Here is a 27,651-nt window from a genome sequence, read left to right on the forward strand (position 1 = left end):
ATAGAAAGATCGATGCCCTTTCCAGGCGAGATTTATATTAACGGTATTAGGTGTCTGAGAGAAGATACACCTCGTTAAGGTACAAATAGAGGAAGGGACAGACCCCTTTAATGACGACTTTAATTATAGTGAACGAAGTACGCGTAGATGAGACGACGAGGACACTTGCTTTGTTCCGACTTCATTACTTTCTGCTTGCTCAAGTTCCAGGTCATTTCAAAGCAGTAGGAATGAAAGAAAAGAACAAGCTACCGAGGTTTAAACATATTGTACCCTCCGATTTCACTGTCCAGCGTTGAACCCGCGTGGTTAGGGGTACATCCGAGGAAGAAAAAGGGGGGAAAAGGAAAGAGGATAAAATTGCAATGACAAAGGAGCGTGAACGTCATCAGTAGCTGGTCGTCAGTAGCTCCCATTTGTTCGCCTTCTTGATTCCAGAAATTGAATACGAAAAGGAGCCCCAAAGGAAACAAGTAACCAGTGAAAATTCCAGTGGTACTCCGACTTAATTGAAACGTCAGCCTGTGTAAACAAGAGAGGGGTGGAAAAAGCTCGGGGGAAAGGCTTCGTTTGACGGCGTGAAACGTTCGTTTTCACGGCTTACGTGCGCTCCTCCTCGTCACTTTGCCGGCGCAGGAAGTCGCAGAATAAATGGCGGCGCGCCAACGACTTTCTTGATAAAAATTCAAGATGCGGTTTTAAAGGATCGCGTGCCGTTAGACGACCAATGCTGAGAACACTTGCTTTGTTTCAGTCGAGTAGTCCGGGGTCTCGTTAGGTCCTCGTGGTTCCGCGGCTTTTAAACCGACGACGAGGAGGAGGAGAACGCTGGATGAGTTCAGACGGCTTCTGCGATGCCAGGGACGAAGGAAAAAGGGAAAAACAAAAAATAAAGAAGCGACGGATGAAGAAAGAGAGAGCGAGGGAGAGAGAGAGAGACGCCAGAGGAACGAGAAGAGATGCGCAAGCAACAAGGGTGAACGCACCCTGCATCCATTCAGCGTGACGTCCTTGGCTGAAGAAGGAGGATGCGAGCAACGGAGGGATGCAGACGATGCTCTTTCAGCGAGCTGCATCGTCTTCTTCCCTTGGAAAAAAGGAGAAAGAGGAGAAAAAGGAACCAATAATCCGTCCGCTGGATAAAACACCGGCGATCGATTCTGTAGAAGCCGCTGGCTTTCGGCGAGCCAGGGGTTTTAGAGAAATGGTTCCTTCCATGGGGATGCTGAAAGCTGCTTGGGTGCTTTTAAAATTTCCCCCCTCGGGTCTCGGCAAGCTCCGGGGTGAAATATTAATCGCGCAGATTAATCTTGTTTGTTCGTTAGCTGCTAAATTGCCGAAGGATTACGCGATAAAAGTGATCGTTAAGGGAGAACGTTCCGCCGGGGTACTCGCCTAGGGTGTTCTCACCGAGTCAATCGGTTAATTTAGGTATCGATTCGGCGAACCTTCGTGCAAGTCACGAAGTTTGCGACAAGTTCGCGTACGTCCCGGTGCTTTATGAGGAACCGGTAGCGTAACAGTTTGCCGAGTGTGCGGCCGTTTTGTGATGACTACGGCCCCGAGAGAGAGACGGAGCGAGACCAATGGTCTGTATCTATTTCAAGACGTCGACTCGCAGACACTAATAAACTCGTGTTGATACCTCTAATGTTCTCACGATAGGGCCTACACGTGCAGAATTCTATGGCGCTTTATAACAGTTGAGACACGCGTCGAGAAATAGGATTCCGTTGTCTCGACGGACTCCAACTTGAACTTTCCTCGGCGCCCTGTCAACTGTACGTTAACCTAGGATCAAGAAGAATAGAGGATACGTCGGGGAAATTTACGTCGTAAATTTCCAGCAATCGGCCCCTTGAATCTTCTTTTCGCCTCGCCATTTGTCCGACGAGACCTCGAAGGCCGTGCTGTCTTTATACATATTTTTAGACCACCAGCAGAGGCTACTGTCCACGTTGCTCTCGGGGCGAAGAAAGAATCCGAAGATGCGAAAGAAATCACGCGATTCCTCGGAACGACGATCGATCATCGCCACTGGTTCGAATACAAACTCGAAATTGGACCGTGTAAACCGACATGGCCATCGGCGTAACGCGTTGTGGTCCATGGGAGCATTCGGCTGGCAGCCGATCAAACGAATCCGAATCGTGTCGCGATAGATGGTGGTTTTTCTTTTTCTCTTTCCTCGTGACACGGTCGTCGATAATAGGGAGACGAGATACTGCGAAGAAATAGCCAAATGAATTTCTAAAATTGCTCCAACGTACTACCGCGCGGGTACTATAAATAAGCATCCCCTTCGGGGTGCTCCCAGTGGCCAGAAATACATCCAGTCCACTCTAATTCGGCTAATTTACACATGGCCCTTCCTGATCCAGCCGCTGCGTGCCTACTCGCTGACCTTGTGCACCATCCACCAAATTGACAATCGACGATCATATCGTAACATCGCTATTCGGTTACGATAGCCAAGAATAGGCACACGCGAACCTCTAATCTCGCCATGCTCCACGTTTAACCACCGAAACCTGCGTTTCCTACCGAAATAGCTTTAAATCCAAACAGGAACACCAAAAGTGTAATCGTTTAACCCCTACGCACTGGAATGATTCTCTGGTTATAGAAAAATCGGAGCATCGTGCTTTATTGACAGAAAGTTGACGATACCTTTCGACGATATCACAAAAGAAGGTTGTATATGAATTGACGTATAAGAATAACCCTATTTCGATACGTGTATATTATTATATCATTTTGAAACGATCACTGTCAGCTGCTCCGATCGGAATTGGTAGACGATGTTTGGCATATGTCGATATTTAGTAATATTCGTCGTAAATTGAAGCAAGGATTGTGTCTTTATTGATTTATAGGTTAAAAAAGTTTATTTAGTTTATTTGTAAATGTACGGATGTAAATATCGATTGTTAACCACCGGAATTTTGCTGGACGACTGAGGGTCTCCTGCGTCAAACGTCACGGATCCCCGACAGAAGTTGTCGGAGGTGGTTCTCCACCTGACACGGCGAAATGGCTACCGATCCGCAAGATCGCGAAATGCCACGGAATTATCACGTGATGAGGTCCCGGTGTCTAGTGAAACGATTGGTGGATAGTGAGGAGGTCATGATACCGCAGTGGAACGAACAGCCGAGTGGTTAATGGGTTAACGGCTCCCTCCAATTGGTCGATGACGCTGTGCCCTCGTGACGTCACCGAGTGCAATGCCCCTGTGACGTGGCAACGTGTGCTGCAGGCCAAGCAGTGCACAGAAATAGCATGCGCTTTCTCTCTCTCCTTCTTCCTCGCTCCTCCCTCTCCTTCCTTCTTTCCCTCTCTCTCTCTCTCTCTCTCTCTCCCTCTCTCTTCCTCTCTCCCTCTCTCTCTTGCTCAGATTCGCTCCGTTTTCCGAAGTGTGCTTTCGGGCTTACGAATCGCGAAACCCCGTCGCCCGGTGTACTTGCCAAAAACGGCCACGTGACCGGCCCAGGAAAATGTCAAACGTCCACAAAGGAGCAACGGGAAGGGAGACGTTCACCTGGTTTACTCCGGATGACCCTAATCGCGCCGGACTATAATCCGACGGGGCTGATCGGCAAGAACGAAAGACGAACCAGCTATTTCCGCGATGTCAAGGTACCTCCCAGATGTTTCCCTAGATCAGGTCCACCTTTGCTCTACACAGCCACTCAACCTGTCCCAATGACTCATCGCAGACTCTTCATTAGGGTCGATTAATTTTACTCCTATTAAAATAGAAACCTAATTATGTATACCTACTTGTTTACGCGCACACCGCAGACTGCTAGCTCTAATTTCGACCAAAGGTTCGACGATCTCCGAGGGTTGCGCGAAGAAGAAGAGGAACAGAGGATCGATGACAAGTCAGCCTCGAAAACTCTAATCTCGCGTAAATTTCGAGATTCGAAGAAGAAGCATGGTATGCTCATGCGTGTTTGCTAAGTCAAGGTTACTCGGGAAATATATCAGATTCGGGAACAAATCGTTCGAGGTTCTTGAAACCCGAGGCGTGCAATCTCGAAGGGCTATCGTGCCTATCTATCGTGAAAAGTGGACGTTTGCCCGCCGAGCTTTCTTATCTTTCAGATTCTTTCCTCTGAATAACAAAGATTGGATTGTATCGAACGGACTGCCGTGATTTCGACCTTTCCCTTCTGCGAGGGGAACCACCCTTTCCCGAGAAGAGCTTGACCTTTCCCCTCGTCCTTCGAGGATCTTTCCCAACCGGATAAAGCCTCCTCGCGGTTCGTCTAATTTCGTCATCACCTTTAGAAAAGTTTCTGTCAGAATCGAGTGAACGTTGCGTCATTCTCCTCGCAAATAACCTTATCGCATAACGCATGATCCTCTTTCGCAGAAATTATTTCCTTCCGCCACGTTCAGCAGTTTTGGACACGTTTCGCTGGGACGTGACAATGGGCCAGACTTCGTCCCGTCATTAATATCGTGGAAACGTTCCTCGGATAAATAACTCCGAAGGTACATTGGCTAGACCTCGCGACTACCCTCGTCCAAATTTTAACCCTTCCTGCTGTGACACTTTCTGGCTACAGAGAAATGGCAGCTATTTCTTGTCACGAAATCGACGATATTCTTGTCAACGAGATAGAAATAAATCGTACACGAAGTGAGTTACATTAATTAAATTCGATATAAGGTATAAATCCTTGGAATCCTACTCGGTGACAACTGAGAGCCCACTCTGGAGCACAAAGGGTTACATCAGATATAATTGTCAGTGACACTCGTGGTATGACAATGACAGGAAAACAGATTTCAACGTTCGTCACTAATCACTGAAAATAAGCACAGATACGGAAGCTTATTTTCATACACGAAATCGAACTTGTCGAGATCTCACGAAGCGAGGAAGAGGACGAACAACGCGCACGCGGAGCAGAGGAAAATCGAGTTACCCAGCCGGCCGAAAATTCATAAAACTTCTCGCAGTCATAGGTGCTCCAGGTCCGCGATGAAAATCCACCCCTCGTTCCCACAGACTAATAGCGTTCTTAATGAGGGAACTTCGGTACCTCGGTGCCAGAACAAGGGAGTGGGAGCGTGGAATCACGGGAGCAAGTAAAATTAACCTACAATTTCATGGGGATCCATTCTCGCTGTTCTTCCGGGCTCTCCACGTCGCAACTCATTGCTCTCTCTCGCCACTTCACGGGTATATCGTCCCGATGAAATCGCAGTTTCCACGTGCAGCACGAGGAAGTGGCAGCCGGACTTCGTTTCTAGAATGATCCGGAAACGCGTTCGATCTTCTCGCATCGACTTACTCACGTTACTAGGATGACGATTCACACTCGCACTTATTTTTGCAGTAATTTCACCGATTAGAGTTTCTAGCTTATGACACAGATGGCGTAGAAGTTACAGGATTCTTCTACCTCGCGAGAGGGGTCTATTGTTCCGATTCCGGGGAGTTATAGCGTAATACGAGTTTTCACGAATTCGGTGGGAGGATAATGGCAACGAATGACGAGAACGAGTCCGATGATCACAATTTGCACGAAATCGCGGAGGAGAGAGCAACGCTAATCTCTGCGCGCTGTCGTTACGGAGACTGCAAGCTCGCACCTTAGGTGGTATCTTAGCGCTGCGGTTCCCCAGCGAAGCTTTCGAAATTCGGAGGACAGGCCACGCCAACGAGACAGCCTAACTCCGGGGACGGCTTGACTCTTTGGTAGACCGTGACGTCGGTTAAAGTGTCACCTGTGTCGTCACGTGCGCGGAAAAAGATGTCAAGCGCGTTAATTCGTCAGGGATAGCTTCGCCGATGACAGACTATAGGCTAACTGATACTCCCATCGTATAGGGTCTCGTAGAATCCTCGTGGAAAATTACGAGAAAATTACGAGTCGGTCCCGAGAGTAATACCCTGACAACTATCGCTTTAAAAATACACCAGTCATGCTAGATGCGATACATCGGCCGGTTAACGGTTGATAAAAATACGAAAAAGCGGCAAGGAGTCTGGCCGTTTTGCCGAACGCAATAAAAATACCGGCGACGAGGACGCTAAGACGAAAAGAAGACGGAAGCGATCAGAAGAAGAGGAGAAGAGGAGCGTCGGTGGTGACGTCACGTGCCGACGCCGAGGTGGGCCAATGGTGCAGGAGGGGAGGTTGAACGCCTTTCCGTGATGTCATTGACTACGCGCCGCACCTGGTGGGGACACTCGAAAAGGGGTACGATCGACGGAAGGAGGAGGGTGGGCGTTTCAGGAACAAGAGAAGGGGTGGAACACAAGCACCGCTATTCTTAGCCGCTTCAAACACCGTCCTCGCGCTCCGCACAGTTGCGTAACAACGCGAGAGAGCACTCTCGAGGAGGTTTTCGAGAAATGGCCACATCTGCCCGATGGGGTCGATGAAGACGTCGATATACCATCGGGTAGGCCACTGATTCCTCGCGAGAGGAACCACCGGTTAGCCTTTTCCTCAGCCAAGGTCTTCGCGTCTCATGGATGCTTCGTATTCTTCGCACGAGACGTCCGCAGGTCGGAATGATCGACTCTGCTTTTGGAACTTTTATTCTAATCACAGTGCCAAGTACTCGATCGATGCTTAAATTTGCGTGTTTAACCCTTTCTCTACTACGGGTGACTATAGTCACCGGCTATAAAAATTGAATAGAAAGTTAAGACAAGTGCTACTTTTCCTCTTAGCTCTCTTCGCAAAGAATTACAAGCTCTATTGCGACGGTCAGTTTTCCATTTTCTTCTTTCCTTCAAAAGATTTGCGTCGAAAGACCGAATACTAAAGACTGCACTATCGTTGTGTTTCCATCTTTGACACGTCGCTTCGTTCTACGGTAGAGACTTCGCGGCGACGCCTACTGTAGCGAATGGATTAAAATAAATGTAGGAATACTAGGGTTTAAGAGTGAATGCACTTGGGCTCACCTAGCTGATGATGGACAATAAACGACAACCTAGGGTTCAGGCCGAATGTTCAGGGTGACGTCTGGAGTGCACGTGGAAGGACGAGGGACCGTATGCAAGGATCGGATGAACGGGGTATTTATGACGAGTACGAACAACGAGCGAAAGTTAGGAATGCATCTGAGTGGCTAGAGTACCTGGCCCACCGAGAGTCAAATCATGAGAAAAACAAGTGAACGAGGAAGAAAGCATGCCTAGGTTTAAATAAGGGTGCAAGGGCTGCCTAAAGACAGTTCTTTACGGAGTTCGCGCGGCGCTGTACGTCTATGACTTGATTCTTGGCGGATTTGGGCCCAAGGTTTGGGCATACCACGGGGGGCACCGATCGCGTTCGCGAGAGATCTCGGAACTCCCCCAGCGCGGCGAGGATGACCATCGTGGGGATTTAATGAATACAAATCTCACATAATGAGAGATTTAGAGATACTCCTGGGGGAAGGGACGGGGTATCTTTCGAAAATTTCCCGCACGTAAAAGAAGAAAAGAAAGAAAGTTCTTTACGAAATTAGAGGAAGAATTGGCCTACGAGTTGCGTGATTAGTTGCGTGATTATACAGCAATTATCAGTCTAGTCTTTTAGTTAGAATTTACTCCTAAGTCTCATTTAGCTCATTAACATCCATTAAATCCTCTTGTACACGGTCACTTTCGTTCTAAACCCAAGCACTCTTAACATTCTTTCATTCCAATCCTACATCTATTGCCCGTCGCTAGCTAGACGGGCCCAAGGGCTCTTGCGCACTGACTCTCAACCTGATATTACTACGTAAATATATATTGGAATAAAACAACATCTCTTATTCCTTATATTTGCCAATCAAAAATCTATTTTTTCCTTCATCCAGTTCGTCCATTTATTTTTCGAATATTTTTGGGGGAATTTCTTTCGAAAATTCGAGAACGAATGCGAGGTGGAATTCGTAATGGCTACTCAGCTTTTCTATAGAGATCGAATTTTGAAGCTTCACCCGCGTCTTTCTGGAAATAGTGGTTCGTGGGGGTTGAATTTTAGGCGACCAATGCGACTAAACACACACGTCTCAGGCTAGCTAAGGAAGCTATATCGGGGTGGCTTTAATCAAACATCGGTATAATCAAGTCTGCGCAGCCCATGCAGCGGAACGTAGTTTCAAAGTCGGTCTATGATCGATTAATTTTCCATACTCCCGGAATCCTTCAAGGTTCTAAAGCCAGGACTCAAGGCCAGCCTGGGGAAACTTTACACTCACGCTAATGCGTATAGTAGAGCCCTCGACGATATATCGTGACACATTTTCATATCGGCAACTTTGTAACTTCATCTCCACCCCATATAAACCCTCCACTCTGAGATTTCTAGAATACTGCCCCTTGGAATCGAAAGATATCACAGGAATCTGAACATCGTCGCCATTCTTGCGTGTCTTTATCCACTAAAATTCCTCTCTTCCTGGCTCTCATCTGTTTCTTCCATCGATAGAATTCCTCTCTTCTTTATTATTTATTATTTATTATCTTCCTTTAATTTTCATGCTCCTTCGAGAAATTTAAGAAACTTTCAAATCTTTATACCTGACCAGCATAATACTGCACCACTTGAATCAGCAGACCCTATCAATAGAATATGCATTCTTGCAAACAATTTCTCATCAAACCTTCAACTTTTTGGCAATAATATCTCTTCGTTTAAAAACCAGATCTTAAATCTCTAAGCAAATTGTTCATATCGACTATATCGGCATTTGTACCATACATAACCTATATTCCTTTTCTCTCTAACAATCTGATGTATTTTTATTTTTGTTCATACACTAATGGGTTCCACTACCCGTAAATTATTATTAAATAAATAAATAAATGAATTACTCAAATCCTCCTTTTAGTCATAGTATATTTCCGCCATTGTTACACGGTGAAATTGTTTTCTTTTTCACTGACATCTCGTTTTTTAATCTATTTGGATGAAAACTAGCTGCGAATATTCTCATCGGTAGTATCGGTTCGATCCTTATTGGCACAGGGGCGGAACACCAGGTGCACCAAAGGGTGTCGCCATCAATCGGTGCTGCCACTTGATGCTTTAATTTAAGTCTTCCCTATATCGTGAAAGCTACGACACCGTCACAGAACCGTGCAATAAAAGTCCAACATTTCAGTGCCCGTTTCGATAGGCATTAATTTCCGTCGCATCAATGGGGGGGAAACAGCGAAGAAACGTTGGCAATCGAAACGAGTGGAGGCTCCTGGTCCCGTAACCCCTGACATTTCCACATCCCCCGTTGCTGCACGTTCACGACCCCATAAAAAGGAGCCACGGTGCTAAGCCACAACGTAACGGAGTTGGGAGGAACGAGAAGAAACGAGCTCCAAATTCGCCGTTCATCTTATTACACGCTGAAAGCCTCCACGGTCAATACACCCCTCCAAGAGGGTTACCACCGATCGCCTACCCTTTATGCCCCACAATCGATACCTCCGACGATCTTTCAGCGAGCAAAATAAAGGGAACAATGAGAGTTCGTTTCGTCAAGGTGGGAATCCGTGACGTGCACCTGCTCGTGCAGATTCAGTGGCAGCATGACGTGCTATAACACACTAGCCAGAGGTGGCTGCAGGTGGTCGGAGTAGACTACTTCCAACCTTTCACCACTTTCACGCTGACACCCTTCTTTCCTACCCTTTGTGCCTGTCGCACGTTTCTACGTGTGTATCCTATTTCCGAGTTGCTTTCTTGACGACAGTTGTTACGCCACGGTTATGATTCGAGATCCCTCACGAGCCAAATCATCGAGGGATCATAGATCGATACAGTCAGAGAATATAGCGAAACATCGCTGAGAGATCTGCTTTCATAAAGTATGAAATTTCGAGTAACATATCGTGACGCAAATTTGATGGAAATTGGATTGTTTTGGAAACAATTTGAAAATTAGGGATAATCAATCACGTGGGTGTTTAATGGGTCCTCTGCTGGTTTACCTTTCGGCGCCATTATTACGCGATATTATTATATATCGATTACATTAAAAACAAAGAATTTTGACATATTCGTTTTCATCTGCTGTTCGAATATTAATCATAATTCGAAAATTGAAAATGATTTTTGTTTACGCGGTTTGCGTAGTTTTATCGAGCATAATTGACAACTGAAAGCGTCACAGGTGACCCACGGCCATCGCGGCATTAAAGAAGAAGAGATAGCGCAAGTTTTGACACAGGTTAGATTTTTAGTGCGCTAAAGTTGGCATCTCGAGTCCAGGGGGACCGAACCGGGAGCAGTCAGATGGGCCAACATGGTTCGTGCTACGACTATGATAAATTATACAGTAGTGACTATTGATCTCACCGCGCCTAAGGTCAGACACTACGGCAAAATCGAGTTCCAGCCAACCATCGGCCCGCGAATAAATTCAATTTTCCCGCTCTAAATAACGGGACGGTTCTTACAACCGCCGCGAAGAGGCCGAGCAGCGATTCGTGTCCAGAAAATCACGATCATCGATGAAGTATGTAAATTCCGGGTTATTCCGCGCTGACGAAGTCGTCCCCTAAAGTGACTGTAAGTATCGCTTAAGGGAATGAGAAATTGCACTCGGGGAAAATTGGAAATGCTCATACCGCTCCCGAAATCCCATAAATCGATGTTCAAGGCCTCCTGTCGCACTTGTATTCCCTATTCTTAAAGAAGATTACGCTTCCCGGTCGATTTTACGGATAAACCTAATTTTCCTCGCTCGTTAAAATCTTATTCGAGCCTCGACTTAGAGCCTTTGACGAAGGGTAGTAGGCAAAGGAATTGCAAGTGTTCTTAATTATTATTTAGGCCGTGTAAATCGGTGCCATTCGATGTGCAGACACGCGCTGGTGGAAACACTAGGGTAAAAGGAATTATTGAAATGATAAACTTTGAAGAAGAAAATGGGTTATAAAGCGTGGTGTATAGCATCGATGTAAAGATCGTTACGAAGTGAGTCAGTAGGGGAGGCGGTTAATAGCACTGACAACAAGAAGTTTCCAGGATTGATGCAAAGTACTTTAAAGGGAACTTTACAGCTGCTCAACGCAAAGTTAAAGCACGCAGAACCTATCATTGAATTAATATTTCAGCTACCTTTAAATACAGTCGCGCGGTGAACGTCGAGAAGGGAACGTCGTGGGAATGAAAATATTCCAAGAAATAATTTTCATGGATCTCTCCGTGGTCCCTGGGGAGAAATGCCAGATACGAGAAGACACGAGGATCGCAGCTGAGATTAAACAGGTCAGCTGTTGAATACAATGACCGTGTTCCTTTCGGAACTATAGCGTACCAATTCGTCAAGCTACTCGTTCCCGCGAGTGTTTACGATGGCCAGTGCAATAATCGCCGAGTATAAGTATCGATTGGTGCAAGTGACAACGAAGAATCGAGAAAACGGTACGTTTCTAGAGGCAACTATTACTTGGCAATAGCACAAGACGCTTCGACTATTCTTGGAGATACGAGAAACAATGTCCCTAGAAAGTTAATGGACGTTGCCAAGACACACTGGGATTAGACGACACACCGGGTAGGAATTCAGGATGTCCGATTTCCCGGTTCCCACGACTAGTGCGGATCTTGCCAGTTCGCGCAGCCCAAGTGCCTGGCTCGCGCCCCAGAAAAATTGACAGCGTTCAGGGCTCGTATTATTACTCACTTCGATGGAATCGGTCCACTGGCTGCCAAAGAGGCGATACAGGCTGTCGATAGGATCTTAAAGCGAATGAGAATTCGCGGGACAGAGGTTGTCCTTCGTGGGTATCTAAATCTCTAATAAAATCCCGGACAAATTGGCCACTCGGTTGATCGAATTATTCGCATCGACTGTTTGTCTTGCTAGGGTAATAAATAAAAAGTGCTTTCGTAGCTAGAATCAAAAGCATTCATCCCTGAAACGAGGTCTCCGGGCGACTTCAAAGGAGGTAAATCGCAGGCCTTTCCGCCCTCTTGAAAAGCGAATAAACATCGCGACAAAGTCGATACCGTGGCCTGTATTATGGATTCCGTCGATAGAACGGCAACACGGTAGAGGGTACCGGGTTCGCGGGTGCAATTAGTTATTAACAAATCGAGGACTTGCATGACTCACCGTCTTTCCTGTAGTAAAGGATCTCGAAATGCTTTTCGACGCCGGCGGCGAGGGCGTCGCGGACGGCCGCGACCGCATGGGACGACGTCATTGGCCCATGAAGGAACTCGCAGATCGCCGGTCTCTGCATCACTTCCGCCCTCGAGAAGCCCGTCAGCCGGCAGAAACCGTCCGAGCAGTATATTATGTGACATAGTCCCTGTTGAGCGTTGGCCACTAAAAAACTTCGATCTGCAAAGAAGCAAAACGAGAACAGAGGGTTAATCTAGGCTACTCAAAGTCTCACTGACCTCGATAGAATTATTCCTCGCGGACACGTTATTCCTTTCATAGCATTCCATCCCATTTCCCAACCCTTCCGAACCGAATTATTTCAGAAAAATCGCTCAGAGATTCCAAGATTCTTTTATCACCTTTTTTGCCAACTTCCAGAACTATAGTTCCTCGAAACAATTATTCCGTCCTACCTCGACTTCCAGGGATATCGATCTCTTAATATACCAGAATTATATTGCAAAGAACGGTCAAGAATACCCAAGAAAATTAAAACGATCGATATTTTAACAAATTCGGATACTCGTGGCTCTGCGTGAAATAGGATTAATGGTTCCTCTAAAGGGTTAAAGGGAATATTCTTGGCAGCGAAGTCCGTGATGTAAATTTTAAGTAGTCGCAGTCTCGAGGATAGAGAAGTCGAAAGGATTTCAATTTTGGAACAGGGTGAGAACACGTGGCATCGAGGAGCTAGGTGTTATAGCGAGGCTGCTTCTCGGAAAGCGTAACGGCACAGCTTTTGTGTCGAAAATATCGAATATTCGTTAAGAGATGATAGTGGGTGGACGAGCATATGACTCGAAAATAAATTCGGGATTGTCGGAATGTACGGAAGGATGGAGGGTGAGCTAGAGCCTCGGTCACCGGTGAATTTTCATCGGCTCATTAGAGCGCGTGGTTGGCATGCCTTCTGGGTATGTCCGAAATTAACTTTTCTTGTTAAGCACGCGGCAGAGATAGACAGGTTAACGGGAACGAGAGATTCTGAATATACAAGTATTTATAGGTCGCTGATTCTTCAAAATTAAGAGGCCCAGCGAGAATCGCGTGGGAGAACGTTGGAAAATTCGGCGATTTTCGTCGAAAGGAAACCATAAATATGTACAACCGTACCGTCTAATTTAGTATCATCGACGTTCCCGAAACGTCGCCTGTTTGCGTATTAATCGTCGAAAAATTAGCAAAGATATTTCCCTTTTCGCCGATATAAATCTTTTATTTATAAAATCACTCGCACATGTCGATCCTCCATTATGAACAGTCCTCGGGAAGCGGAAATCTACCATCAACGACCGATATTTATTAACAACGCGTGATAAAGTATAGCTGGACGAGATATGGTTAAAGCGAACAGAAATAAGAAAACGAGTCAGTTCCAGCAAACACGAGCGACACGAATTCTGGAATCGCGAAATTGCCAGGCCTCGCGTTCCCATTGCGACCTTCGTCCTAAATCCGGCATCAGTCTTAGAGTGTACACCATAAAATATTTTCGTACCAGCCATTAAGTTTGTCTGCTACGGACGTCGTAAGCCTCGGTTAATTCGGCTCGTTCCTAACCCGGCGACACTTTTTGCACGTTTTTCAGGTGTACCTCAAAGAGGCTCTCTCTCGTGTAAATTTGCACGCGCAATGCTAAAGCTGGCACTCGCAGGCGTCTATCCACTTTCCCGTCTTTCCTCTACAATATCATTTAGGCGAGACTAAGAGATCCTTTATGCGAGACAAAAACAGATCTACCGTGAGAAATTTCCAGCTCGGAGATACAATTTTACACCCGTTAATTATTTAGCCAAAAAGAAAATTCGGGGGGGAGAAAGGTTGATTTGAGAAAAAGGAACGTGACAGTATATAGGGTGTCATTTACTCGATGACCCAATTACGCAAAAATTTCGTACGATTTTTAGGTTAGTTACAGTTTCGTTAACACTTTACCGACCGATGACCTATTAACCCCTTGCACTCGGTGATTTTTTCGTTACAGGAAACTAGTAATTCGAAGATTTTCTGCCATAAAGCGGTAAATAAGAAATCGAAAGCGAATTTAAGACGCAGAAATATTTTACTTTGATATTCCACGCATCGTTGGGAAATTTTAAACTTGGATATATTAATTAACGTCTATCTTTAGAATCTGATTAAATGGCGAATGAGAGATGCCTTTCGAGTGCAAAGGGTTAATTGGCTTTTTGTCATCGACGATATTATCAAAACAACAGTCGTTATCATAACATGAACAGTAATTTGTTACTCAGTATTGAGGTACGTTACGTCAGTTGTGTTGCTCTGTAAGCTCCCACATTTTTATATGGGAGGAGTTTTATATGGGGAGAATCTGCGTTAATCTTAGTATTCGTTGGATGACAACTCAAAAATATAATTTTTGAATAGGTATCGATGACGAAGAATAGTTGGTTACGCGAAGTAGCCTCTGCCAGTACGCTTCATTCGCTCGCAACATCCCTAATTCTGCACAGCATCCCTTAACTGATCCAAGGTACTTACGATTCGAGACAACTAGTGTCCTCTAACTACCGGTATCCATATATGGGAACAGAGTAAATTTCACGAGGATCGTTAAAGAAGCAAATTTATGGAGTGTTTTCAACCCTTGAATGTTCAACGAACTGGAGACTCCTGTAGAGAGACCGCTGTTATATCGAGCGGTAGCACCTCTCAAGCTTATCTTCCTAAAAATAAATATTGATTCACGTGCCTCTCGCTAAACTACAGTGATTCGCCTAAGTATGGTAAACATTCAATTTTTTCCCGCAAGAACTTGCAAAATCCCGTTTCCCTTTGCTTCGGAATTTCGTCGAAACAGTCGTCGGTTGATCATTCCCCGATCTGTCATTCGATAATTGATCCAAGAGCAACAAACGATAACCTCTGCTTCTCAAATGAAAAATTACAAAATTGTAGAAGTCCAAAAACCTAGAAGTTTCCAATTTTCGAGATTTTGATATCGAATAAAATATTCGCGGATCCATTCATCGGATTTCACTGATTCTACTCATAAATGTGATAAACGTCAGAGATTGTTGGGAAAAGAAATTGGAAAATTCGCATTGGCCGGTATTTCGGGATAGAAGAAAACAGACGCGCAAAATAGCGCCTATCGGTAGGTGTTTTCGGGGGGAAAAATAGAGAAAGAGCGCGATCCTCGTGTGTAGAGGCTGGCACAATGGCTGGTATAACAATGGCCGAAATTCGCCGTCAACGGCAGACACGAGCGCGCGAATTCGAAGGCGACGATTTTCAAGTGCGTCGCAAGAGTACCAGACGTCGTACCAGAATCCGAGAGAAATGTCAGTCTCGAGAACGTCGAATTGCACCGCGTGCCACGGCTACCAGCCGTGCACCCCCGACCGTCCCCCTTGATGCTTAAGCATTCTGCGAAGGACAATCGCGTTTAATGAAGGGAAATTGAAAATGCACAGGAACGCGTGGCCCGTGCCATTGTTGATCAACGTAACGGGAACGTGCCGGATGAAATTATCGCGAACGGTACGTGACCATCGACGGGCCGTTTAAACAGGGCCGTGCGCATCGGTCCCGACGCGGGAGCCCCGCTTTATGAATCGAATCGCGCCGATGCACGATGGGTAAACGCCACGGTACGTGGTGGAAAATGACTGGCGAAACGGACAGACGAATCACGAAAGCCCTGAGGGAGAGAAAAAATGGCGATATCGTTCGACGACGCGAACGGGGCCAAACGAAGGGTATGAATGAGTGTTTCGGGCATGGGGGATGAAATGTCGCGGGAAATTGACTGGAAAAATCGGAAATGGAAAAATTTTCCTGGAAAAGGTTTCCGATATTTTTTGCCCATGTATATACCTGTACATAGTAATTCTCGGTTAAATTTCGCCGCCGTTTGCTTGGGGAAATTTACGCGGGACGAGCAGGTTCTTTTCTGGAAATTAGAGCTGATACGGCTGATAAGAAAATTATTATCGTTAATGTAGGATTCTAGGTAGTCTAATAAACAATAACTCCTTTTTAATAACAAAACAGGTGTTTTTAATTATATTACACTAAGTCCCTCTCAATTCTAACTCTCAAACACACGATCCTCCCTTCACTACGTCTCGACTACACATAATCTCCCTCGCCTGCACCCTTGCACCCTTACTTAAAGTCAAAACTCTCTCTTTTCGTACACAGGCTTTCTCTCTCAATCACTCGACCCAGTCATAAATATCTCACTGCTCTAAACGCCTAAGTCGAAGCCGATGTCGCTGTTTATTATTCCCTTGCTAGAGTTCTTCACTGCTCGGAACCCCATATTAATTAATAATATCGTTAAAATTCTTCGGACCGAAACGAATTTAGCGTAATTAAAATTTCTCCCATTTGCTATATCGTGTTTGCACTCGTTTCAATCGGAAAAATCACGACGATGCATCGGGAATATTTTTACGGAGATAGCACGAGAATTAGGGAAAATAAAATTCGTGGAATCGTAGGAAAAATATTTCTGCTTGGGAGAATTCCACTGCTGTCTGACAAACTCGGCTGAATTTAACCGAACATTACTGTACACGGGAGAACGTGGAATATCTTTGTGGGAAATTTAATTCGTTTAATGGCGGGTAATTTGAAACGATCATGGCTGGTGAAAGCGTGCATTAAACTTTTCCGGTCTTGCTGGGAGAGACAGTCGTATATTTTGTAACACGAGGCAGGATTAAAACCACGCTTTCACGGAGCTAAAGGAATAATTTAATCTATCCCGTTAACACATAAATTCCTTGCGTCTCATTTTCATTTCCCCGCAGAGCATCTGGCTCTGTGTTTTTCGGATATTAAACCCCCCACAGTGACGATGCGAATAAGACACTCGCTGTTATGGAGAATAGGGGTCCCGAGGGTTGCTCCGGGGGCAGTGAATATTTGTGCATTTCCTTTGCTAATTAACGATGTAATTAAAAAGTTTCCCGATGCTCGACGTCAAATATTTATTACGAATAATATTGATCGAACGTGTAAACACCGGCAATGTTTACGAATACCTCGTGCACTCGATTATCGGACTTTTAACTTGTTTATTCTACCAGGGAATTTCGCTAATGCGAGTACGAGATAACTTCATTAAAATATTTAACAGAGAGTGCACATTCGCGAAGATGATTCGTGTGTTAAAATAACTTGCACATTTATTTAATCGCACTTGGAAGAAAGTCCACGTTGCTCCATTCTGATTGATCGACAGTAATTACGAGCTAATACTAAACGGTGTTGGAAGTGGCAGCTACGCGTACTGTGGTTTAACCATGATTAATATTCCCTCTCGCTATAGCACTGTAGTCGGAATAGCAACAAAGCATAGCTCGGCCGCAAAGATTGATCGCCAGGAATTTTTGGCGCTTACGTCGTTTATGAAATCAACGCGTAGATCGATCAGTGCCGATCCGCAGGGAAAATAAATTTTTTTCGATCTATATATCGCGCGATCACCCTAAACCGTAAATTTCAAGCAATCGTAGATATCACATACGCGATTAATACAACACGAGAATGAATAAAGAATAAAAATCGGAAATTTTCGAATTTTCAAATATCAGGAGTGTAAAATCGTTTAATCAAAAAATTCCATACATCCCTGTTATTAATTGCTAAATAACTAAAAGCCAATACCGTGCGATATATTTGCCTCGGTTTAGGAAAACGGTTAGGGGAATTCACGATCGGTGGCAAGCCGAGGTTTTCCCAGCAATTTCCCTTATATTTACGAGACCCTGGAAATCTCATTTTCCGCCGTGCTGTCTGCCGGTAGCCCAGGGCCATCGGTGCCACGTCGCGATCAAAAGGAATTTTCAGCCTAACCGCGACTATCCGGCAACTTTAAAAGACCAATCTCGAAGCGCGGGATTACGCTTGGGGAGCCTACGCGCGAGAAACAAATAGGGAGTGTAACGACGGACAAGCGAGACGCATGGGTTCTTTTTACGAATCTCATCCCGTGCCGAGTTTATCGGCCGAACTAGAAATAGATTTTGCCGAGTTCGCATCGGAGACAGCCTCGCAGGGCTGGGCCCTTTGCCAAGGATGTCACTTAGCCGCGAGAACTACTTTGCCATCCGTTCTGTTCCAGAATACTGACCGCCTCTGCTCTTATCTTTCCGAGTCGCTAAACTGATCACGGTCCTTAATTTCTCGAATTCCCTGGTCACGTAAGACGCTACATCCGCTCTTGACACTGGCAGCGTTTATCGATCAGTGTCTTCCGTTTCCGTTCCGTTAAACCGAAGGCGAAGGGAAACATGGCGGAGAATTTCCGCGGAAGCCGCTGTCCGATGGGAAATTCGACTTTGAATACGATTCCATGCAATTCGAGCTTTCGTTATCTCGGCCAGCCGAAATTCCAAGCCAGCGTGCCAAATGAGAGCGCGGAATAAATGCTGCCTTAATTTCTACTTAATTTTCATTGTATCCACCTCGTATGATATAGAGGAACAGAGACTGTCATCGTGTGCCATTTCTATGGTAACAAACGATATTTCGCGCGTAGATAGCCACACCGCCGGTTATAAATATACGGAATTGGAACTTCAAGCGAGTTTTGTTTCCGCCACGACAATACGAGGATTTAGAGTCGCGGTAAACGCCATATGACGCATGTTAAATTATCCAATCTGCCAGCTTTAGATCAATGCTTCGTATTTACGAGCAGCACACCGGCGTTATTCTTACATTTCGTTGCTGTCTTTAATCCTCAACCGTGTTACACGTGGTCCTATTATTTATAATTAATGTATCATCTAGTCGAATATATACTCTTCGTTTGAGCATACGATTCCTCGAAAATTGACCCAAAATCTACCACCGAGGATCGCATCATCGATCATGATTAACGAAACTGGCTGATATATGAATTTTAAAAAAGGTAAAATAAGAGAATTATTGGGAAATCGATACTATGGGTGTTACCAGAAAAGTCGTGAAAGTAATGACGTTGAATTTTCGATTAGGGGATCGAAGAATTTATCGCATTTGCGAAAAATGTGTCTACGGAAAATGCACGATGGAGAAACTAGTTATGTGTAAAATGTGTAATGAAATAAATATTTGATTTTAAAAATAAAAATTGTTGTAGCAAAAACTAAATACTAACATAAACTCTATATCTTAGGGATGTGGGGGGCAATCCCTTCCCCTGCGTTTTGTCTCTTGTCGTCTTTTGACCTGTGTGACCCTAATCAGACAGGTCAGTTCTAACCGTTCGCCCGTTTAATAAACATCTATACAATTTGTCCACCGTTTCCACTGGCTACTATTTCTTTGCATTACAACCCCTTAACAAAGATACATGTTTGCGAATTATTTCCTTTAATAAATTAATAATTTTTCGAAAAATCAACGTTTATTTCACGAGGGGTCATTTAACCCCTCGCGGTAAGAATAGGTATGCGTAAAGTACCAGTACGTTTTGTAAAATTTCGTTTCGGTTGATTTCGTGACTTTTCTTGCTACATTTCAGTCGTCTCCATTTTCATTTTCTCGTCTACCGGTTATTTGACCAGTCGTGATAGGTTTAGTGTGGAAAACGATCGTTTAGACTACGATAGGCTCAGCGTTAAACCATCTGACCGAGCCCCGAACGATTTACAGTACCTCGTTGCAGTTTGCCGTGTACATAAACCAAAGTTCGCGAGAATTTGAGGACGACAAGCTGCTTTCTTCGGCGCGAAAACGCAAGAAGCTAACAAAGCAAACCTAGGCTCGGTCGACCAAACGTTGAGATGTTCCAAGAGCTTGCCTCAAACACTCCGCGCCACGATTACGTCCAATCGTGCACACGTTAATTCGTGTGCATTCGGTAACCGGTTACACTTTGCATATGGCCGATCCACGGCATCGATACACAGCCTGTGGCGATGATTCTCGATTTATCTCGCCGGCCCTGAACGATAAACGGAGTCGGCCGATCCGTCTTATAGCCGAAAACCCGAAAATACGATGGAGTCACGCTAGCCCATGGCAAATGTTGTGACAAGCTGGAGCGACCTTGTCGTCGCGTTAAAGTTAAATCCGCTCACGCGTTCGATTTAAACATCCTATATATAAACATAGAACTGGCCCGTGATCCGTCTGTGACCCAGGTCGAACAGGTTTACCCTGTAACCGCGATAGAATCAGGAAATGACGAATGCGAAGAAAAAGGAGGAGCACAGGGTTTCCAGTCTGTCGATGAAGTATGAAGTAGTATGAATTGAATCGGGGTACAGACCATTATCTCTTATCTGACCTCTAGCAGATAAACGATCTGCAGATGAATCCTACGACGTATATATAATTCGCCATTTATAGATCCCTACTCGAAAAAATTAGTATATCATAGTTACAGGTAAAATCCGATACAGTTATGCCTCGACTTACGTCATCGTTAATGGCGACTGTCATTTCCTCCATGGATATCATATTTCCAGCCACGTGTTCAATCTTCATGCAAATTGCATAGCGCTTTATACACAATACCAGTATCTACAAACAGCTACGTCCACTGCACGACCAATTAACTGTACACAGGCGCAAGGCATTACTATACCTGTGAATATAGCGTAAATGAAAAATAACTTAAACGATGACCGATATGCATAGCAAAAATTGACAGTTGACACATCTAATCGACAAAGAGCAATAGGATAATCCTGTGCAAAATTTTATTCAACCGTGTGTCGATCTCTAGGTTCCCCTGTCCCTTCCAGACACTCGAAGGATGCACGGCAGAGTGGTTGAAGCGAAATCGACGCCCCACTCGAGAATCCCTTTGAGACATTTAGTCGAAGCTTGGTCGCGGTTGCATCCCTCTACCAGCTAAATCTTGTCCCTGCCCAAACACGTCGTTTGAATGGGTTCCACGCCGAAAATAAGATCGAAGCGAGCGGGGACGATGCAGGCTTAAAAATACGATGGCGAGAGGAGAGCGAAATCCGCGTGTTGGAGCGGAAAATCTGCGTCGATATTTGTTTACGTTGGGCGAGCGTAACGCATGGATGTACCACTTGGTGGAGTCGGGAAAGTGGAGCGGCTGCGAGAATTATGAGCCGGGTAATCGGTGGTCGAGGAAGTGAATGGGGGTCCGGGTAATTTTCCTTCGATCATTCTTTTCTACGACAACACTGCGTTACAACAACACTCGCGTTAGTCATTGTGCCTCTGCACGGTTTCTTTAAACCGATGCCGCACCGGGGACCCCCCGGTGAAGTATGCAGTGGGTCCACCGTGCCAAGAACGCACTTGCGCCCGTGTCGCAGAAGAAAATAGAAGTTCTACGAAAGAACGACAGTTTTAAGATCCGCTGCTCGTAACTCGACGCATCTGAATATTTCGAGGCTACTACCTAACCCCAACCGCGTCATGGAAACGCTGCCTTTCGAGACCTGATCGACGTCTCGTGCGAGATCAACGAAGTACGAAGGTACATTCCAAATCAGTCGAGCCTAAAAGTGCAAATGATTAAAAATTCGAAAAATATGAAGCACTCGAGAGACAATCGGTGTCAACGTCAATTTGAAATCGGTTCTGCTCTATCTCGGTATCGCCAACAATGGCGTCCGAAAGGTTAAAGTTCCCGGGAGTGTTAACTCGGAAGAAATTGTATTAGGCTGAAAGAGATACGAGGTCGATGAAATTTCCGGAAGGATGATCAAATGGCGAATATAACTCCGGAATTATACGCGAGTAGATGGATTTTCGTGGTACGAAATCGGATTAGATATCGCGCGGAATTATTAGATCCTCGGGGGTCTTCGACAGAGGAACGCAATCGAGATTTCTGGGAAATTTCAGAGCCCGTGATTTATTTTCATTCCCGCGGAATCGCGAGTACGATCGTGTTATCGAATTCGACGGTATTCGATGGCGAATTCTCGTACGAAGGAAAACAAGCGTACGGGCGATCCTCAATGAAGCCACGATCCGACGAATTTCGCGATGCCGATGTTGCGATCGCGACGACTCGCCGATGGGTGGATGGGTGAATCCAGGGAGAACGAAGGGAGGGATCTTCAAAGAACCGTGAATCGACTGCGCAGTATCGGATAAATGAAAAACAATAAACCGCGCAGCTGGACGCTCAAAGAAGTCCCTAGGGGCACCGAGCGTGATAATTATTTCCAAAAGGGCTCTGTGAAAGGCTGCCACTGAAAATTGGTAGACAAACCAGCGGATAGAACTAACCACTTTTCTCCATTTTCTTTGTTTTCTTATACGAGAAAATGGTTACGAGAATATGGCAAAAACATATGGCGGATACCGACGCATGTGGTGCATCGATTCGATTACCCAACGTGTGTGTTGCAATTTTGTTTTTATACCTTTCAGGAAAATTTAATTGTCTTCTTTTTTCTTCTTTCCTATTCAAAGACTACACTGAGCAGGGTGCAGCAAAAACTCGTTGCTCTCGATGCATGCTCGTTTAATTATCTAATCGTAAAAGCTATTGCCTCGACCGCTGCAATTTTGTTTTTGCAGCTCGCCACGAGGCTTTGCCTTCTTTTCTTCCTTCATCTCTTGTTTCAATTCGAGATAGTACTCCCACGAATATAACAAAACCCCGCTATTACCGACGTTCACGGTTCGTCGATTCAATTATCTAATAGCGACGCTGCTGACTCGACTGCTGCAATTTTCTTTTCGTGCGTCTCCACGAAAACTTATTCCCTCCCTCCCTTCTCCTATTTCCCTCGAAAATACTCGTAAGAATAAGAAAATTCGGCACTGTCGACGTACGCGCGTAGGTTCAATTACCTAATTGCAACGCAATATCGTTCCCCCTTTTTTTTCGATATAGTGATCGATAAAATGATTTGAGAAAACTAGTAAAGACGAAGAGTGTGCATAAATAAACATCGTTATCCGAGTTAAGAATATTTAAAATGAAGAAAATATACAATTCCGTCGAGCGTGTTTGAACCGTTAATGTGTCATTGGGTAAATCACAAGGATCTATAGCCAAAAATCCAGCCAGATTACTGAAATATTCAACGCGAGCTATAAACAATTTTCCGAGGAACGTCGGAATGTTCGAAACCGATCCCCTTCCAGCGGACTATCACACGTATTTATAACACTAATTTGAATGGTGCCTAGGCCAGTACTCAATTTCGAAAGATATTTCAGCGACACATGTGGCCTACGTTAAATCACAGATGCCACGAGTCTTGGACGCGTATTTTGCACGCGACACGACCGAATTCAGATTTCCGCGAAGCCTCTGGATCGCACCTTTCGATCGCGATCGGCATCGATCGAACGATCGCCGATGAGAAGCGACGCCATATTTACACCGTCACGAGATTTCCGCGAATATATTCGAATGGATGCAGCGAAACATCTTACAGATGGAATGATCGAGGTTCCCGAAACGTCTCCTCGAGAAGAAACGTTCGGGAGCTAATGATCTCTTCTCTCCGTCCCACGCGCGATCGAGAGAAAATAAACAACTGGTCCATCCGCTGGCAAGCGTCACGAGGAGGGAAAAAATAAAAATCGCGAGTCCCGCGAGGGAAACCGGGACCAACGGCTGATCGACGAGATGACGATTTAACCGCGACGATCTCGAGCGCCATCTCGACCTGTCCCGCGGCCATTACGCTGCCTCGCGGTCGTAACAAAGATCTCGCTGTCGTTTCAGTCGCGTGTCGTGGGATTAGTTGCAGAGGAACAGAGAGATCCCGAGGCTTTATGGAAAATTTCCCGAAGGTATCGAGCTCTAGACCAGACGATTACTTTTGTGCAGAGGCGGAGGGGGTAACTACCCCTTGTACACCCTTTGAACACCTCGACGAGATTAACGGATAGATTACTCGTTTATCCGTGGACGAGACAAACACGACAATCAGCTCGCGATTAATGACCAAAAGTTTACGTACACTTTGGAAATCAAGGTTGAGTGGAAGAAAGTCGTAGAGGGATGAAATATCGGAACGACGGCGCCTGCAACCACCCGATATTCCAGTCAAAGTCAACTCGAATATGTTTGACATTTAAATTGCCCTTAATGTCCGATGCTTGCCGCTCAGTCTCCGATCGCTTTATTTTCGCCACTCCGACATTTCGTCGACTCCGAGTTACAAAATTCGTCGTAACATCGCGAAACTTCGATCTCTCTATGCAAGTCGAACGAATTTTAAGTGATCCGTCTTACGGAAATATTTACCCCGGAAGGGGCTTAATTAGGAGCGGATGCACCAGAGCGCGCTTTTGTTTGCATAGGCTACCGGGTATGGGTATGCATTTCGTTAAAAGTTAACGAGAGAGCCGGTCAAAAGGAGCATGCTGGCATACGGGTTCAGGGAATTCGAAAGACTACGTATACTTCGCCTCTCGATTATTTTTAGGCTCCTTTGGACATCTCGAGCAGATCCCTTGCGATCGCTTTAACACGGAACGAAACGTCCAATTAGGGGACAATCAGCGATGCCCGGGTTAAACATAGCGGGAAGGTTAAGCCCTGTCGGGACTGTCGAAATGATTAACGTCGATCGTTCGGATGCTCGACGCGTTGCAACCGTGATAGAATTAAAAGTGCATGCCGCCGGATTGAAGTTAAGTAACGAACCGTGTAGTCGGCTGGTAGATTTCGATGCGCGTTACAAGAACCAGGTGCCAGCAGTAGCCCGCGACATTTTCGCTGATTAGGAACTCCGGTGACGTCGAATTATTCATAATCAGGGTTGGCGTGAATAATGCATTCGATGCCATGGTAATTATAGCAATCGGTTCGATTGGCAACCGCCTTGATGAACCCATCCATTAACGTCTATAGCCACACGTAGGCCGTGCCATGCCGGCCACCTTCTGCGTGGTGAAAAAACCTGGGGGTTCGTGGAGAACCGCGGAGAATTTTAAATATCCATCCTGGCAACTGCCCAAACTTTCTGGACGAATTTATCGCGCGGCAGCACACGTATCCTCGTTATTATGTACACGTATGCTGCTCGTAAACGACAGGGCGGAGGGAGGAACGGGAAGAGAGAAAGAGGGAGGGGAGGAGAAGAAAAAGGAAGACGTGGAAAGAAACACGGAAACCGAAAACATTTTTTCGCCGATTCGATGCAGTTTCCTCAACGTCCAACCGCTACTCGTCGTCGACCAGATGATCTTTCGTAAGAAACGGTCAGGAAGCCATTTTCTCTCCTTTTCCGACGGTCTCGCTGTCTCCGTCTCTCTGCCCCGATTTTTGGGCAAGAAGCGAAGGGAAAACTGGGTCAGAGAGGTTCCCGAGGTCTCGATCTAGGCGGCCCTGGTACGTCTCTGTTCGATGAATCACCGATCCCGATGGAATTTATGAATTCGTACGCGTTGCCCTCCTTACGATAATCCGCCTTTTCTACTCGGATGATCACGAGAGGGAAGCGTCGGCCACGCCGACAAGCCGAGACAGATATCCTCGAAACTCTTGGCACTTTGGCGCCAGACGTCGACTCGAAGTTTGAACGGTTAAATTTTGCTTGAATTCGAGCATTTAGTCGCGTGCTGAAAGAACCTTGGAGACCAAAGCGGTTCTCCTTTTTTCCCATTTTCTTTTAATCGCCTTGCTCGGCCTCTAAGAGACCCTGGCCATAGCTCGAATCGCTATGCCGGATTCGTTGCAACAATTTCCACTCGCCGTTCGCGCTTTATCAACTTTGCATATCGACTTCGTATCCAGCTTCCTCGCGAGTAAATTTCTCACGCCTGTCGTTGCTCCCTTCCTCACCGAGTTTGACACTTTCTTCGTCCTTCTAGCACCCGGGACAATCTCGTCGGCCCTCGGGTCGCCATTGTGGGTAAGGAGAATAAAGCGGCTACCTGAGATAAGGAGGGAATTTATAAGCGGCAATAACGGTATCGGCTTTCCGCCCTACGGTACAATTTAAACCAACCACAGCCCTAATTGTCGACTTTTAATAGTTTCATACACGAAAACGAATGCCTGTGCCAGGTTCCTGGTGTCACATTTTTCCACCGACTCGCGCACACGTGTACAGAATCCGGGAGGGGGTTGCTCGGTGAGCACCCCTGGCCTTGACACGAACGGCCCGTGAACATGATTAATCAGCCTGATTATTCTTAATCGTAATTTCCCGAATTAGGCGTGTCTCGCGGTAACCGGCGAATGTCGTTCAACATTCGCTTTAATGGGAGTTCGTGATCGTTTGAACTTTTGCGCTTTCGTGAAGCCATGAAGTTTGATATCGAGGTATTACCTTAACTAGCACGGTGGTGGAATCGAACTTCCTGTCATGGAGTAGGATACCGTAAATTAATCATGGCCTTTCATCGGTATCGTGACCTGGAACTTTTTCCAGATCCGTGAATCGTCGAAACGACGATTTAACTTAGCCCTACGGTGCTTCGTCGAAACATTCGGAGATACGAGTAAATTTTCGGCAAATAAAACACGCGCGTTGGGAACAAATGTTTTGGGGAGTAATACTACACTCGGAGTGACACGCAAGTTTTGCAAATGCGTAGGTAAAATTTATTGGATGCGAGCTACGCCGATGGCTATAGGGGTTATAATTAGTAACCAGAAGATGAGTGAATCTAATATTAATTTTCCGAAATAATTCGACGTTGGAATATTTTTGTCGCGCTTATGTTCTACGAATTCTCCGATATTTGTCAGATTTGTTTCCAATTTTACCCACGTGTCCTCGACACTTATATCTCACTTCAGATGTAATACTAAAAACACGCGCTCGCGTTCAATGTTTCACGAGTTCTTCGATATTTGTCAGATTTGTTTCTAATTTTACCCGAGCCTTCTCGACACTCGTATCTTACTTCGGATATAGTATTACTTCGAACACCCGGGTCCAACGTGTATACTACATTCGTTAAATGTCCACGACGTTGGAATGCTAAATACACTGTCTCCGTAGAACCCGCCTCTCTGTACCATGGACCAAACAATTGTAAACTGCAGACTAACCCCAATTTTAAGAATATAGACACGTGTGTGCCCACGTACGCGACTTGGAAATGACAATGGAGTTGCCGAGTGACCGGATAAACTTATCAAAGATCTGCCTGTACCCGTTCGATCATCAGCGACTCGAGCTCTATCCATCGGGTGGAAAAAGAGCGAGAATCAGCTTAGAAGATGGCTGTTTTTCGAGAAAGAAAGATGCCGTGGACAAAGGCAGGACGCTTTTCGAAATGCTATTCGCGAGCGCGACGACGGTTGCCGTTTCTAGGGGGTAAGAGTCTTAACAGGGCGAAGAGAAATGTCCGCGGCTGGATCGTTATTCGCGAAGGAAGTCCTGGCGTTATAGATGCTTCATCGATTACGCAGTCGTCGTTAGGAATTATTTAGCATTCCCAAGGCCTGCAGATACGATCTGTGGGTATTTGCGTACGAGATAGATTGCCTTCCGACGTCGTGTTCGATTACGGTGCAAGAAGACAGGTGAAGAGTATCGAAATGATGGACTCGTTGGCGAAGAAGGAACAGAGGAAAGGGAAAAGAAACGAGCGAACACGGTTGGATGTAGGTGCTATAGAGAGGACGTCAGATTAGAAGCCAAGGCTTGA

At 45.6% G+C, this 27,651-nt stretch overlaps 1 protein-coding gene across 1 annotated transcript in view; it reads right to left on the reverse strand.

Annotated features, from left to right (window-relative positions):
- Positions 1–27,651, reverse strand: part of sei (potassium voltage-gated channel seizure) — a 122,150-nt gene that overhangs the window by 92,501 nt on the left and 1,998 nt on the right. The window contains exon 2 of the mRNA XM_017905140.1: positions 12,067–12,297. Coding sequence (XP_017760629.1) covers positions 12,067–12,297 — 231 coding nt within the window. The remainder of the gene's footprint in view (positions 1–12,066; positions 12,298–27,651) is intronic.

The sequence above is a fragment of the Eufriesea mexicana genome, unplaced genomic scaffold, assembly GCF_001483705.2.
Source record: "Eufriesea mexicana isolate 0111107269 unplaced genomic scaffold, ASM148370v2 scaffold3653, whole genome shotgun sequence".
Taxonomy (NCBI): domain Eukaryota; kingdom Metazoa; phylum Arthropoda; class Insecta; order Hymenoptera; family Apidae; genus Eufriesea; species Eufriesea mexicana.